At 35.4% G+C, this 16,043-nt stretch overlaps 1 protein-coding gene across 1 annotated transcript in view; it reads left to right on the plus strand.

Annotated features, from left to right (window-relative positions):
• Nucleotides 1-15,685, plus strand: part of Smp_197190 (SEC23-interacting protein (p125),putative) — a gene marked incomplete at both ends in the record, with an annotated part of 31,478 nt that extends 15,793 nt beyond the window's left edge. The window contains 6 exons of the mRNA XM_018791737.1: nt 69-363; nt 2,712-3,130; nt 3,632-3,873; nt 10,855-11,045; nt 12,199-12,832; nt 15,375-15,685. Of these exons, the coding sequence (XP_018645152.1) occupies nt 69-363; nt 2,712-3,130; nt 3,632-3,873; nt 10,855-11,045; nt 12,199-12,832; nt 15,375-15,685 (2,092 nt within the window). The remainder of the gene's footprint in view (nt 1-68; nt 364-2,711; nt 3,131-3,631; nt 3,874-10,854; nt 11,046-12,198; nt 12,833-15,374) is intronic.
• Between the last annotated feature and the right edge of the window lie 358 nt (nt 15,686-16,043).

Here is a 16,043-nt window from a genome sequence, read left to right on the forward strand (position 1 = left end):
GGTGTCTTTTTATTTCGTTAGTTGATATATTCCAATCACCTGTGGATTTGTGTATTATCTTATTTTAGAAGAACAGCTAAACAGTTGGGTCAAACGCATTTTCCATATCATCCGTATCGTGTGGAATTTTTACCGATTCTATGGCATGATGAATTACATTCAGATACTGTGACTGGTTTAGACAAACAGTTGGAACAAATCACTCTTGGTAGTATACCGAAATTAAGACAATTTACTAATGATTCATTAATGGATATATTGTTTTATACAAGTTCTAGATATTCACAACTAATTGTAAATACAGTGGCTAGAGAGATTACTAGATTACGTGAATTATTTCTTTCACGTAATCCAAACTTTAGTGTAAGCTGTTGCTCCTTTTTTTTAATTTTTGTAAAGTTATTAAAGGTGTTTGTAAAAATGGTTTGGCTCTTAGGTTAGTTTTCATAATAGGCTAAAGTAAGTCAGAGAACCGTTGGAAACTGGAGACCTTTGGAGTGATTGCTTATTTTCAGTTTTTTATTCCTTATCATTGCGTACCAAAACCATTGTGTCTTCTAAAGAGTGTCATACCATTTGAAATACTGAGCTGGAGTCCAATTTTCTACAATTCCAAATCCATTCAATTGTTGTGATCGTTATTCACTGTCGTCGGTGGTATTTGTTTTGTTCCTAGCGTAGTTGAACTGCTCTTGTCACAGCTTCTCATTTTAGGTCTATAGGAATCTATTTCAGAGATTGTCTCTAGTAATCAGATTATTTAAGTTGTTTTGTTTTCATTGAACGGTTCAACCACAAACAAACGGAAATTCGATTGTCAATAAAAAGTTTGTGTAAGAATGGTATCTGGTGGTCCTTCATGACTCGCTGTTGGGATATAAATATAAAAGCAGAGAAACCACTGAATAACTCACTTAAAGAATTAAAAAAATAAGTCAGAAGTTACTCTAACCATTCAGGATTCACTTAAATCCACTGGATCAAACACACCGTGACTTTTTGGTTCATCCAAAGTCCACGAAACGGCAAAGTGGTTAGTTCGAATCCTAGGTCCCTTACACAAACTGGTAGTCACCAGAAGTGTTCAAGACGTTTTCATTTGCATTTCCAAGGTGGGACATACAAACTGAAATGGGAAACGGGTGATATCTCTAGATGTTGCTTCCTTTTTCACCAATGTACCATTAACTGAGACTAGTGGCGTTGTGTGCCAACAACTACTTGAAAAACAGATCAATATTGGAATTCCCGAGGTTAACCTCAAAGAATTACTTCTGAAATGTACAATGAATGTCCATTTTGCCTTTAATAATACATATCATAGACAAATTGATGGGATAGAGATGGGTTCACCTCTAAGTCTTATTCTTGCTGATTTTTTTCTTGCGAAACTGGAAACTGGACCTCTCAGGTTATCGATCAGCTTGACTTCTATTATCGTCAACTAATGATGCACATGTTCATGGATTCTCTCTACACTCTTTGTTTGGTACCCAGTAATACTACCCAACTGTTTGAACTGTCATAAACAGGCTCGGTTTCGAGTTTGCAACTAAGGTTTTAATTGTCTGATTTTCTGACTACCTAACCACTGCTTCACTTTTATGAGAATTTAATTCCTCTTGCTTACTAAACCGAAATAGGTGGGGTCCTCTTGCAATAATTATGGTTTTAATTTCTTCTCGCCGATTGTAAGGCAAAGTAAAACCAAGCACAAGATTTTGTTTTTAAAGGCGAGCAGTTACGCGCTTGAGCATTACTGTAAAATAAGTAATCTAACTACGTCTTCATTCTTTACCACTAAGCCTCAATCCATTGAGTATTTTAACAGAATCAATAACTTGTAACATTGATGCACATAGGTTTCGTTTTTACTTTGCTATCGAGCTATCCTAAAGTGACAACTATATGCTATTTAACATTCTATTTATTATATGTGGTGAAACACTATAATGATTATGTGGTGTTGTTGATTTGTGGTTAACACCACAAAATCATTAACCACAAAACTCATTCGGTTACAGCCCCCAAATGCCCCGGTATGTCCAAGAGAGGGGGAAAGTCGGTTCTCTCTCTCTATAATGCTCTCACATGGCCACGCGTATATCGCCACCTCCAGGGAAGTCCTACTCTCTGCCCTCTCGCGGCATTACTGTTGTTGGAAAACCTTGATTCCAAACCAATGGTGTACATGGGCTCCAGGATCCTGGAGGAACAAAAAGCGTATGAACCAATTGTTGATTACCAGCTACCATGGGACTGCATCTTCCAACGATGCTCCACTGCCTTGTGGATTAGACCTTCAGGTCAAAGGCTCGGAGTGTGCCTCCCCCTGAGAACACCACCTGCTTCGGTTTGGGCACACAGGCAGCATCACAGCACTCGCACAAATCAATGATAACTGCTACTGGCCTCATTGTTATTTTGTGGTGCATATGTATTTGGTGCCTCATTGTACCAATGTTTATGTGTTTAAATAATAATAATTCGGTACGACCATGTCTGGGCAATCGGATGGTATCATTAAACTTCACAAAACTATGTTATTACTCAAAATAAGTACATACACGCTTGTTGTCCTTGATAAGTCACATATATCCATAGTTAGTGAGAAAAGAATGTATTTAGTTTGACTTTCTCATATAGTTTACTTGAAACTGTTGTAAGGAAATTGTAATTATATCCATCATGTGTTTATGTTTAAATTTCAGGGTAATATCTCTATTATCGGTCATAGTTTAGGAGCTGTCATATCATTTGATTTATTATGCCATCAAACCGCTTATAATCCATCATATACTACCACAACTGATCAACCTCCTATAGTATCGTCGTCTACAGTACATAATAATAATACTAGAACAATTGGTAGTACTTTTATTACAGATACAGATTCACAATCGAGAACAATCAATGATGTGAATTATGTTAATAAACTCCTTAGTGAAGTAAAGGTCGACCAGTTTACAGATGATGTGAGTTCTTCCAAAATAACAGCAACTTCTTTTCCTGCTGCTACGATAACGAGTGTTACTAGTAGCATTAGTAGCGGTAGTAATGGTTCTACAACTATGGTGACTGATACGAACACTTCTATGAATATTTCATCATTATCATCTGCCTCATCATCGTCAACTTGTCCATTGAAAGATCATGCTAATGATGAAAATAAAAGTGAACATAGTACCACTACGTCAGATGCGGGACAAAATGATATGGGTGAATGGTCTATTATTGATGATTGCCATCAGCGTAACCGTTCAAAATCCAAGTTCAATAATGATGGTAATAATAATACAAATAAAAGCCAATCAGAGCCAATGCCTATTCTTTCTCTGAATAACATCAGTCAACTTAACGAAATCTTATTACAAAATGGACTAAATGTTGACCAAACACGTAGTATACTTCAATCAATTATAAAATTGAATAAAATTAATCAATTTGAAAGCGAATCTGTCGAAGATTTAGAAAAGAAAAATAATTATCACGGTATGTTGGCCAATTCATCTACGGTCAATTCAAGTATCATTACTGGGCAAATTTTACCAAACATTGTCACAACTTCAAATTCAATACTGACGTCATTTTGGTTGGAAAATCATTGTTTCTATGCAAACCAGTGCAACAGTAATAATGCTGGATTTGGTATTACATTGCCTAACTATCCTCAGTTAGGCTTTACTATATCTGGCCTATATACATTAGGCTCACCGATACCACTGTTTTTAACTGCACGCGGCATTAAAACGTTGAGTAGCGAATTTCACTTGCCAACATGTTCAACATTTTATAACATATTTCATCCATTTGACCCAGTTGCCTATCGTATGGAAACATTGATTGATTCAGAATTCCAGGTAAAGATTATGAGTTGTACTTACTATTCCTATTTAGTTGAGACTATTTAATAATATTGTTGTGATTACTATTAAGCGAACTTGCTGGTTTAATTTTGAAGTAATCCCCAATTTTAACCTCTCATTAAACCTTGGGGGTTCGTTGGTGTTTGACGAAATTTCCCCATGGATTTAGAAAGCTTGTTTAGCTCTTGTCAGCTTGATCTACTTGTAGTGTAAGCGAGATGTCCGTCTGTCAACCAGCAGCAGTCTTGTCAGTACTACTGTCTGGGAAACATGCCCTGTGAAAAAAGAAAACGTACGTAGGCTGCATGTTTTTTTTATTTTAAATATCTTCGAAGCATTTTTCGTGTGTATTGGGACCACTGAGTGAGCAGTGCTGAGGTCAGACTCAAGGTGTTATCTGAATAGGGCGAATCAGTTGATGAGGTTGTAAATCTCTTTCGATTGGATTTACTGGGACATGTATCTGTTATATCTTGTGGCTGAGTAGATGCCTAGTTAATGTATGACGTGATAAGACCGCCAATCATGGAGCAGCGAATTATCGATTGGAACAGTAACACACGAAGACCGTACGAGCAGTCTAGAGTGCTTATCGACCCTGCTCCTGCCTAGCCCAGCCAGTTAAGTTCGGAACACCAATAACAGCCTCTGTGGTATGAATCCTTATCTTTCAAACATACTGAGTTTATATACCAAACAGACTGACCACATCGTACCAATAAAATAGAAAATATCATTTGTACAAGAGTCAGCCCAATGTGGTTGTGAATAAGGGGAGCAGTAATTAATAGACTGGGTATAACTCGGGAATGGTAAATCGTTCAATAATAGTCCAAGGGTCAAAATAAAGCTCACAATGAAAGGAACATGAATATGAGTAGTTTAATTATTTAGCAAATATACGATAAACATTATATGCATAATATTGGTCCATAAATGGAACCCAAAGTTACCATTCACTATTTTTATCGGGATATAACAGTATCAAACATGTTTGATCACCGTCTACTTCGACGTGCGATGTCAACCGACAAGGAAGTTCTTTGGAAAAGAAGAGACGACCAAACTAACTTCATCGACTACTGGTGAAAGTGATTCTGATGGCTTCAGTCTGCCTGGTTTGTGTCTGGGCAATCAGTGGTTGATGAAGTGACTCAGAATCTGTTGCAGTAGCACAAATAGGTCTATTTCTTCCCCTAAATATTGAGTTTAAATGAGTTTTATTCCTTTAGTTTTGTTAGTTCCATCTTGTGCTTAGGTTGTTGGGCAATTTGAGCTAGCACACCTTTAATCAATTCTATTTTGATTATGACTATTGACCATAGGTTCGTCTTCTATACATTACTTATTTCGTACATGCTTCTCACCTTTTTTTCCACCGTGTCATAATTCCTTCAACGAAATAACCTTGATTGTGTTGAACCGAACTTGCTTTTCAGTGCATCACCCGATATGCACTTAGTTAACTATCTGGTTGTTATGATTATTCAATCAGAATAAATACCACTGAGTGAGTTTAGCCTCCCATAATATAGACAGTTCTCTGGGCGTTAAAACTAATCTGACTCATAGACAGTATTAGCCTCTGCCTATAACACTTAGATGTATGTTCAACTGCGTTGTCTGAGAACGACTTATCAGCTAAGTCTTTATTTAAATCCAATTAGTGTTAGTAGTCATGAGTGCATGTTTTCTTACTAGCATATTCATATGTGTTGGCACACTCGAATACTGTTGATGTATGGGTGACTGAGATTTCCCAGCTACCCACACTGTTGATAAATTTGTATTAATTAGTAAGCTCATCGATCTCTGAACCTGATCAAATGTTCACAGAATATCTAGCTATCTGGTTTCGTTTGTGTGTAATCCGATTAAGTTATAACAGTAAACAAGCTGGACTACCAATTCAAGTTAGCAGCTACAATCTGTATCTTCATTTATATGTACCCGATGTTTATAAAGGCAAAATGTTTTATATAATATCATTTGTCACAGCAAGACTAGGGATGCTTTTAATTTAATTCCACTCATACAAAATGCTTGCTATATGACTAAACCTGTGCATCATAGTGAGTATATGCATAGAACATCTAATTGCCTGAACAAGGTGAAGAAAGTTGACTTGTATTCAGAAACCTGATAATAATTGGAATTGTTTATTCTTGTTTTTGTATTTAACAGTGGTTCTTGTCATTATATTCACTTCATTTCAACAATCTTACGCTCGTATTGACTGATATTACTGGTTGATTTATCTAATTTAGTATTATCGTATTTAGGCGAAAAGGATAATTTCAAAGTGATCACAAAAATAAAAGCCCAAATCTATGAGCATTATATTTAGCTAAAAAGACTTATGGTTGTAACCATGTGCTACAATGTTAAAAAAATTATTCACAAGAATTCTCTGTTATTTTCAGTTATTCTTGTTATGTGATGAATGAATCTACTGATCTGACTGATAGAGTCAATGTAATTTGAGAATCGACACACTTTCTTGCAAGTTTCTGTAGTATTTTTCCCAACTATCTGTCCCTCATCAGACACACGATTAGTATTTGAGTATTAGACCGTCAGGCTATATTTTGTTCTACGGTCCAATGTAATGACAATGCATGCTTCCTAACACCTTTCCAGTCAGGTATGCAGACTAAGTAGATATATAGTGTATGGGAAGCAGCTGTCTTGCAGAACGGATCTAGGCAGAGACATGTAGAGGTTGATCTAGGCTAGAGCAATAGTCCGGTTACTCATTAATATCGCACATTTATCTTGATCTTTTTTTGTTTATTTTAACTCAGATTTTACCGTGTTACTTTTCTCGAAATTGTATCTAAAAGATTTTTTTCAACATTAAAATCTTGTGAAATGTAACTTTTATTTCGCAAATCAAATTCAATTGATAGTAGTATCTATTTGTCCTTGTAGTATACCTGGTTTAGTAAATTGGGTGTTTGTTATACGAATTACGAGTTCATGTGTTTTTGTATGTCTAAGTTTTACTACCTATTTCTGTAACTGCTACATGCATATACATACTCATGTCATGACTATCTTACTATTCAGATTTCCCAATAAGTTTGTCTGCGTTAGTGAGCTGTAAATACTCTACCCGATAACTCGTACACACCTTTGCATGATTCTCTATGTTATGTATTGAAACTTTATACAGAGCGATTATGTTAATGCCTTGATACGCTTTAATAACTTCTTTTTAGCCATTTGTTCGATTTCGATTTTTTCTTAAAGATGAATCTTCACAGTTATCGTTGTTTTTCAGCAAAAATCTGTCCTCATTCCACATCATAAAGGTCGCAAACGTATACACCTACAATTGAAAGATAATTTAGCCTGGGTTGGTTCTGAATTAAAAAGTAAATTTTACAATTCAGTTCAATCTACTTGGCGCAGTCTACATGAATTTGCATTGGCTCATAAGTAAGTGAAATTGTGTATGCAGAATGAATACAAATTTATTATATGTAATATGCTAATTTCGTGCAAATGAAACCACATAAGCCATCAATAGCATTGTGTGGGGTTTTACTATCTGGTTCAATTGTTATTCACGTTCATACATCTTGACAATTTGGATTTAATGAGACCCAAAGATGCATGATTTACCCAGAATTCATGTTTTTCAGTGAGCAAACTGATAACGAGGATACACTAAACGTCATGTTCACAACTACCAAAGTTTAGTATTTATGTACATAATTATGCTGTGTGAACTCTGTTTAAGGAATTGCAATACATCTTTACAATGATTTGTGTTCCGGACAAAGTCAATTCTCGAATTCTACTCATTTTGAATCGGTATATAATCGATGACAAAATTTATCTTTTGATCGGTGATGCTTGGGTTGACATCAATAAAGCTTCAACTACCAAGACAGTCTTTGTACTTAAGTTAGTGAGACAGAAGGATGAGTGTTGTTCACGGTACTAAAGTCTGAGTTGCAAATTATTAGCACAAGCCATGAACGTATTATGGTGTTAACAATCATTTCAAATAAGAGAAAGCAATTTTCGAGACAAGGTTAACTAGTGCATATTGAGCAGAAACTCCTGGTCTGGTTTGCTTGTTTATAGACTACTTATTTTTTGAAATATAATATTCATACAGTAGAATGTGTTTATTGTGTTCTGGCCTCAACGGTTAGGACAGGGTGGGAAGCCACTGTGTCGAGGACCAATAAGGATTTATAGTTAACTTAAAGCTACTAGTTTTGGTTGCCTTGTCATCGATTAGCTCAGGTACAAAGTCATGGAAAGCGATATTCTGATTGATGGTTTGCCACGTTATGTTAGACAGGGTTATAACAAACACTCCATTTACTCAGTACAGGTCACCTGTATTTGCATTCGACTCACTAATGTGGTTTTCCCCAGTTTATTCTATGTGCTAATTCCTATACAAAACTATGAGGTGCAAATATTGTCTGAGAGTCAGTGATATTATCCATCTAAAGTTTACTGATAGATTACTGGTAGATTACGTAAATAGAATCAAGTATATATGTTGGCGTATACATCATAAGTCCTGAGCCATGGCCTCGCCCAAGTCACCATCCTTAATTATGTTAAAAGTGTAATTTAGGAAAGCTCACAGTAATCGTCGGTAAATGGTGTGATAAACATCCCATATTTGTTTTATAAGACAGCTAGTTTATATCAGTGTCTGGGAAACTCTACATGGCTTTGAATCTATCAGTGTAACGCAAATATATTGCCTCCTTTTGTTACTGTAGATTTTAAAGACTGTAATTATTGAGTTTGTCCTCTTATTTTCCATACCACTTAGTATTCTCCGCTCATTAGCTATGATGAATAGGTGGCTGATAAAATCTTGGCATGCATTCAAAAAGTTCATTCAGTTTTCGCTAGATTTCATCACGTATGTCGTAGGCTATATATCTGTGTGCATATCAAAGAGCAAGTATATTACTCAGCAATTCTCGTTGTTTCGCTTTATGAATGCGAAGCGTGACATTTGGAGGTGGAAAACATGGATATTTTACTGGCATCGTAGCATAACTACCTTTGAAACATAATTACCTAGTGTCGAATCAACCAAGTGAGAAATGTTGAAGTTTAACTTAGGGTACTAATCAGTTCAGAAGAAAGCTAGGGACATTGTATATTAATATATATATCATCGGTCCGTCACGTTATCGGTTGTTGTATTGAGCTGTATAGAGATTTACAGACTTTCTAGTTGTCATCCACTCAAGACACTTGATAAGTGGTTGGAAATGTTAGGTAACATAGCTCAAAGTAGTTCGTAGTGGCACTGATGTATTCGTTTTTTATCTTTATTTGTATCTTTAGTTTCGCTGTAATTTAAGATTTCTTATCCAATCAACTCCTTTTTTATTCTTTATCCTCTGTAAGTGTTATATTTACCGTCATTAATTCAATTACTTCTTTGTTAATCATCTTGTTGATTTCATCTCGTTGCTCTGATGTTATATGACTGAATATCGATAATATTCACTTTTAAATTGTAGTAAATTATATCTCGCGTTGAACTTTTCAGGTTATCTCTGAAGTAAAACAAATGTAATATCCATTACAATCATCTTTCTGAAAAGTGTCTCTATCTTAGTATGTTTTTTTGTTATGTTTCTCAATGATTGAGTGAATTAGTGCCATAATAATGAAACAGACTACACAGAACATATTTTGATAGCAATGGTGACTGTTTCCTTTTCAAGTACATCACGTTTAACGGTGATAGAAATATCAGAATAAAAGATTTAATGTGTAACTGCGATTAATTATCTATGTTATGTTCCCAGTCTGAAATGTCTTATACAAAACTTGTCGAAATAATTTACTCTGATTAGTCTAATAAGAGGATAGTTTCATCCAATAAGCTTAGACTATTTAATAGACTATTAGACTATTTAATAACATGAATTAATCAAAGTTGAAATCATGAGTCAATTGAAGCTAGACTACCATGGAAAACCTGGAAGCACTGGACGGCCGTTTCGTCCTATTATGGGACTCCTCAACAGTGCGCATCCACGATCCCGCCTCGCGAGATTCGAACGCAGGACCTACCAGTCTATCAAATTACTCAAATCTTCACAAAACCCCCTTCTGACAATTATGCATCATCCAGTTTTATTTTACAAAATAAACCATCTTTGTATCTTTATATCTCAAGGACTAATTAATGTAAATTTTATTTTATGTCAATGTAAACAAAACATTTAGCCTGAAACATCTTACATGATCTATGTATGTAAAAGCTTTTTAAAAAAAATGTTGTCAAGGAAGTTATTTTTTCTTTACAAAACATTTGTATGGACAAGGAAAAAATAATGGTTATCTGAGCAAGAAAGAAAACAAAATTGATTCATTCAGTCATGTAATAATAATAATAATAATAATAATAATACTAAAAAGATTGTATAGTGAACAAATAACGAGAAGGGACTAAAATGAACAGGTTCAAAAATACCCCACCACCCCGGTAATATTATGTAAATAACAAGTTCAAACATGAATTAGATAACAAATTATTACAATGGAAAAAATCAAAGTTTACAAACAATTAAAAAAATTTGGATCAAAATGACCAGAAATGTTTATTCGTGTTTAAATGATAAAATAAAATGATAAAAATAAAAACAAGTGCTCCGGCGCGAAGCTGGTAGGTTCTGGGTTCGAATCTCGCTAGTGCGGGATCGTGGGTGCGCACTGTTGAGGAGTCCCATAATAATAGGACGAAACGGCCTTCCAGGTTTTCCATGGTGTTCTAGCTTCAATCGACTCATGATTTAAACTTTGAAAAATACTGAAATCTCCACAAAACCCCTTATTAATTAATCAGTCGAAAATTTGAATTTGCCAATTAAAAGTCTATTTATCTTGATATTATCTACTTTTTTAATGGAAACAAATTAATTATCTCAAATTTCTGTTTATTCATTATGATTATATTGTAGATTTATTAGTGCCCCCGATGAATTAGGATCTGTTTCCACTGCATATACTTGTGGTAGCAGTTCAAATGAAGATGGACTAGAAGATTATGAAAATGTTTGTAATATCACTGACAATCGTAATGATGTTGTTACAACAACTTATCGTAATTTAACAACTCAGGATTTATCTTTTAACAGTCGACTTAATCAAGGTAGACGTATGGATTATGTTTTACAGGTAACTGATTAATGACTTTGTTATAACGTGTGAGTGTCCAGTTGTTATATCGATTGAGTGCGTGCCCTCTTTAATATATGAACACCCAATTAGAGAGGAGTGAATTATCGATCGGAGCAATGATACATAAAATCGTACGAGCAGTCTTGATTACTACTCGGTCCTGCTATCTGCCTAGCCCAGCCAGTTAAGTCCAGAACACCAATAACAGCCTCGGCAATATGAATCGTTATTCACAAACATACTGGGTTTATATACCAACTAAACAGACCACATCGTACCATAAAATAGAAAATAACATTTGTACAATAATTGGCCAAATGTGACTGTGGATAGGGGGAAAGTAATCAATAGACTGATGATAATTCAAGAATCGTATAATAATAGTTTAAAGGTCAAAATAAAGCTAATGATAAGAGGAACATGAATACGATTAGGTTAGTTATTTAACAACTATACAATAGAAATATACATATCACATATGTCCATAAATAGTCCTAAAAGTTACCATTCACAATTCTCTTCGGGATACAACAGACTTTATAATCCTTATGAGTTTACAGTCTGAAGTATTTGATTTGGAGAAGAAAGAAAGAGAATGTACATTACCTAGTTTTATGTAATCAGCTCCGGCCTACAGTGTACGTGCAAGGCCTGATAATAATAACTAATTTTCTAAGTTGAAGTAGCTGAAACAGAGTTCGAACTTGCAATCTATTGATTCAAACTCGAGTGCCCTACTTATGACCCAGTGCTATTAACGGAGTTACGTGTCAATCCATGGATCAATTAGTTATGAGTTCAGTGCGATCCCACTGTGTCACTCTTATAAATAAAGTATTCATTAGAAAGTAACTTACTTAATAAGTACAGGTATAACAAAAATAAAATGTCTGCAAATATGTTAAGCTCAAACTACTAAGTAAGATAAAGAGTAATTACCACTGTACGCTGTTACAATCAATTTTGAGTGATAATACACCCAACGCTTTCAATCACGAATGTGTATATTATGTTTAGTAAGCTATAAATATTTATGACAAAAGTTATGTGGCGTTCACTTAAAGTGCGCTTGACCTACAAACTTGGAGATATTTTATGTTATTTTCTCCAATCTAATTTCTTTTCTGATAAAATTTTTTTCGTAAACTAGGAAGCTACTTTGGAAAGTTTCAATGAGTACCTTTTTGCTCTTACAAGTCATGCAACCTATTGGGATTCAGTGGACACTGTGTTATTTATACTAACAGAAGCATATTCCGAAAAAGGTATAGCTCCTATAATGCCTGGTCAAAAGAATATGCCTCAAAATACAATCCATGTAAGAGCATTATCACCTTCTCTTACTTCTGCCGGCTCAACTTCTGTTCATTCTGTGCCTAATCCACCTTCTGTAATAGGTGATTCTTTTGAAAATGTAAATAGTGGTCATCAAATGTCTGCATCTCAACAATTCGATCATTTGGTTTCCTTATCTGCTATCAACCAAAATCAACCTTATCTTGCTACAACTGCTGTAGCTAGTACTGTTTCTTCTATTTCCACGATTTCCAATATTCAAGGTCAACTGCCACCATCCTTATCATACATGACACCTCCCCCAGTCATTCTTACCACTACCAATGATAATAATACTCATTATATACAAACTATGGTTACCGATTCGTACTACCAGGCACCAATTAGTCAGCTTTATTCCTCTGCAGATCCACTATCATCTCATATCCCCTCTGACTGTTTAACTCAAAAATATATATCTCCACAAATCTCTGTTTGTATGTCACAAGGTGAGTGCTTTCAATGTTTCCACTGTTTTTTTTGGTTGTTGTCTCTCATACCCAACTGTGAGATTGTTTGCATCTAAGTGTGTGTTTGCGTGAGGAGTAGATTTGTAGGCAAACAATCTTTTTGCCTTACAGATAACTGACTAGTTTTACATATTAGTGGAGCTGTGTTTTAGATTTCAGCCGTTTTTTTCTCAGGTTCGATCTAGACAGTCGAGTATTATTTCCAACCCCTTAAAGTGGTAGCTTAATGCATAACACGTTTAATAGCATCTGGTCTTCAGATTTGAGGAGCTATTACTTGGCAAATGTATCATGATTTATGTATATTTTCCACCAACTTAAAATTACAAATCGGATAATAACTGGATGATTTATACCGATTAGTACAATGACAGACTGAAATATCCCATAAGATTATTCAAACCGGGTAACAGCTTGAATTCAAATCGCAGTTAACGAACTTTCTACCAACAATCTGAAATGTTGATTTTGAATGTAGTCGTTTACCTATTAATGCGATTCACCGAGACTAGTTTATGAATGCTTGGCGAGAACATCAGCTGATTTCCATGAAGGAGTCGGTATTTTAGGGTATCAAAAAGAGTGTCTAACCAAATTGAATACATATTTTTTATCACTGTTTCCTCCTAATTTTATCATATCATTTCTGTCCACAATTTACTTCTTTGATGATTCCACTGTTATTTGTCTTAGTGATCTTATCATTGTATTGTCTGTAAACGTTCACATGTAGTTTGCCATAATCTGTTTTTCCGAAAGAAGTTAAAGTACATTTGTCAAACCCAAAATACAAAAAAAAACATCGATGAACGGTAGTTTTACACAGTATTTTCTTTAAATAGTGAATGTTGATATCAAAATAAGTGAAAAAGAAAACCTTCTCGTTCGTTAACTTTCCTTGTATCACAGCCAACTCTACTCTTAACTTTAACCAATGAGAGGAGAAAGCTTTTCGGTTATCGGTCGTGCAAAACAATCGGTATGTACAGTCCGTTTTGTAAAGTGGTCACATCATATACTCCGACCGTAGCTGCTACCTTGACATGGTGGTTGGACCTGCCTATCTGAGCTCGGTGGTCCCAGGATATACGAGCAATGCTTTGAAGACACCTATGATCGAATACTAGTAGCCTACAAATATCCTCTACTCTTGTCTCGTCCATAAAGTAGGATGGAACGAGGTGCTTCGTAGTAAACCGGCCTTTTGGTTGGTAGACGTATATCTCGTTTACGCCATAAATGACGCAAGCTCGCAAAAGCTAGTCGAACCTTCTGTATCCGTGCTAAAATTTCGTCACACCATATCACAAAGGCTGATGAGACTCTCAAGATAAGTGAAGCGATCAACACGCTCAGCTACTTCATTCCCTATCGTTTATGAGACAAAGTAAACATTTTACATGTTTGTGATTTTACTATTTATTTACAAACTTCGTATCTTATTCATCGTCATAAAACGCTTAAGGTGTTCCGGTAGTTGTGCCTTTTTTCTAAGCGCACCTCTTCTCCAGAAGGCTTGACCGGATCACCAACTAAATTTGACTAGAAGAAACAATTGACTGCGTAAAATATATACCTTAAGTAAAAGAGTAATCTATAACATTGATGTCAAAAAACGCATTATTTATCTATTTATTTATTTGAACACATAAATATTGGTACAAGGGGGCACCAGATACATATGCGCCACACAAATCTCATTCGATTTGTGTGAGGGCTGTGATACTGCCCAGGTGCCCAGACTGAAGCAGGTGGTTTTCTTAGGGGGCCACACCCGTAGCCTTTGACCTAAAGGTCTGATCCACAAGGCAGTGGAGCATCGTGAGGAGATGCAGTCCCATGGTAGCCGGTGAGCAACGATTGATTCATACGTCATTTGTTCCATCAGGATCCTGGAGCCCATGTGCACCATTGGTTTAAAATGAGGGTTTTCCAACTCCCCTAGTTGGACTTTCCGTGTCCACCAACCCGGTTAAAGCACCGGACATTCGCTTTTCGTCCTCTCACTTTCGTAAACAAGGCAGTGAGTAGGACTTCCCTTGGAGAGGCTATATACGCGTGACCATATGAAAGCATTTGGAGAGGGAGAGCGGCCTCTCCCCACTCTCGGCCGTACCAGGGCATTTGGGGACAAGTTAGATGCAAGTGCTTATTTAATGAGTAAGCTCTGACAACAAGTAGGATAAAACGAGCAAGGCTCAGTGTATCAAAATAAGATTACTAATCTAAAAGGCAGTCGAAAGAAAAGAAGTAATGGTGCAATAAATTGAAAGAAAGAACCGAACGAAATTAGCATTAGCGAATTTATCTTAACTTCAAACATTATAATTTTAAACGACATATTTGGCCTTAAACCTGGCCACTAATTAGATTATTTATTTGGATATTTAACTGTAAAACCTGAGGAAAATTTATTGAAAGAATATTCTTTGTCCATATATATGTGTTCTAATGATGATGGGAGTTTTTTAGCGACTGGGATTTATTTAGTTTCATGTAGCTTGATTTTTTTCCTTTTTAGAGTTTTCAAATACCGCTGGAAATTATTTACAAACGCAAAAACAACAATATTCAAATATACCAGCTTATGCTCATCGTAAACAAATTTCTGTCACTAATCCAACTACTAGTTCTTTTACACCTTCCATACTTCCATTTCGTCCAACAACACCGCCAACCTCATCCGCTTTTGTTAATCATCCAATGTCTGTCGTACCATCTATTATCCCTGGTCCACTTTGTACACCTACTAATATATTTATGCCAGCATCAACAATAGGGGAAAATACGTTTTGTTCATCGTCTCAAATGTTTCCACCAGTATCTCAATAACAGCAACAATCACTGCTATGAGTTTGTTTTCAGCTATCTAGCTTATATTGTCAAAAGAAGAGGATTTATGTGAATTTTTATGATTACGGTTGCTTTTTAGGCTAACAATCTTTTTATACGGGTACACAAGATCTAATCTAAAAATCTTTAGTTATTTCTGTTTTGTTGCTAACTTACCTTTACTCAGCTTCTTCATAATCAAAATAGCTGTGATTAACTTTATTCCACTAGTTTTTTTTACTCATTACTTATCTGTTTTTTTTCGATTCCTTTTCGTTTGAACTGTAATGCTAGATGAAGAGAGGACCGTTTTTATTTGTATTGTATTTATTAAATAAGAGAATTTACGTCAGACGGA

This window comes from Schistosoma mansoni (genome assembly GCF_000237925.1).
Source record: "Schistosoma mansoni, WGS project CABG00000000 data, chromosome 1 unplaced supercontig 0094, strain Puerto Rico, whole genome shotgun sequence".
Classification (NCBI taxonomy): Eukaryota; Metazoa; Platyhelminthes; class Trematoda; order Strigeidida; family Schistosomatidae; genus Schistosoma; species Schistosoma mansoni.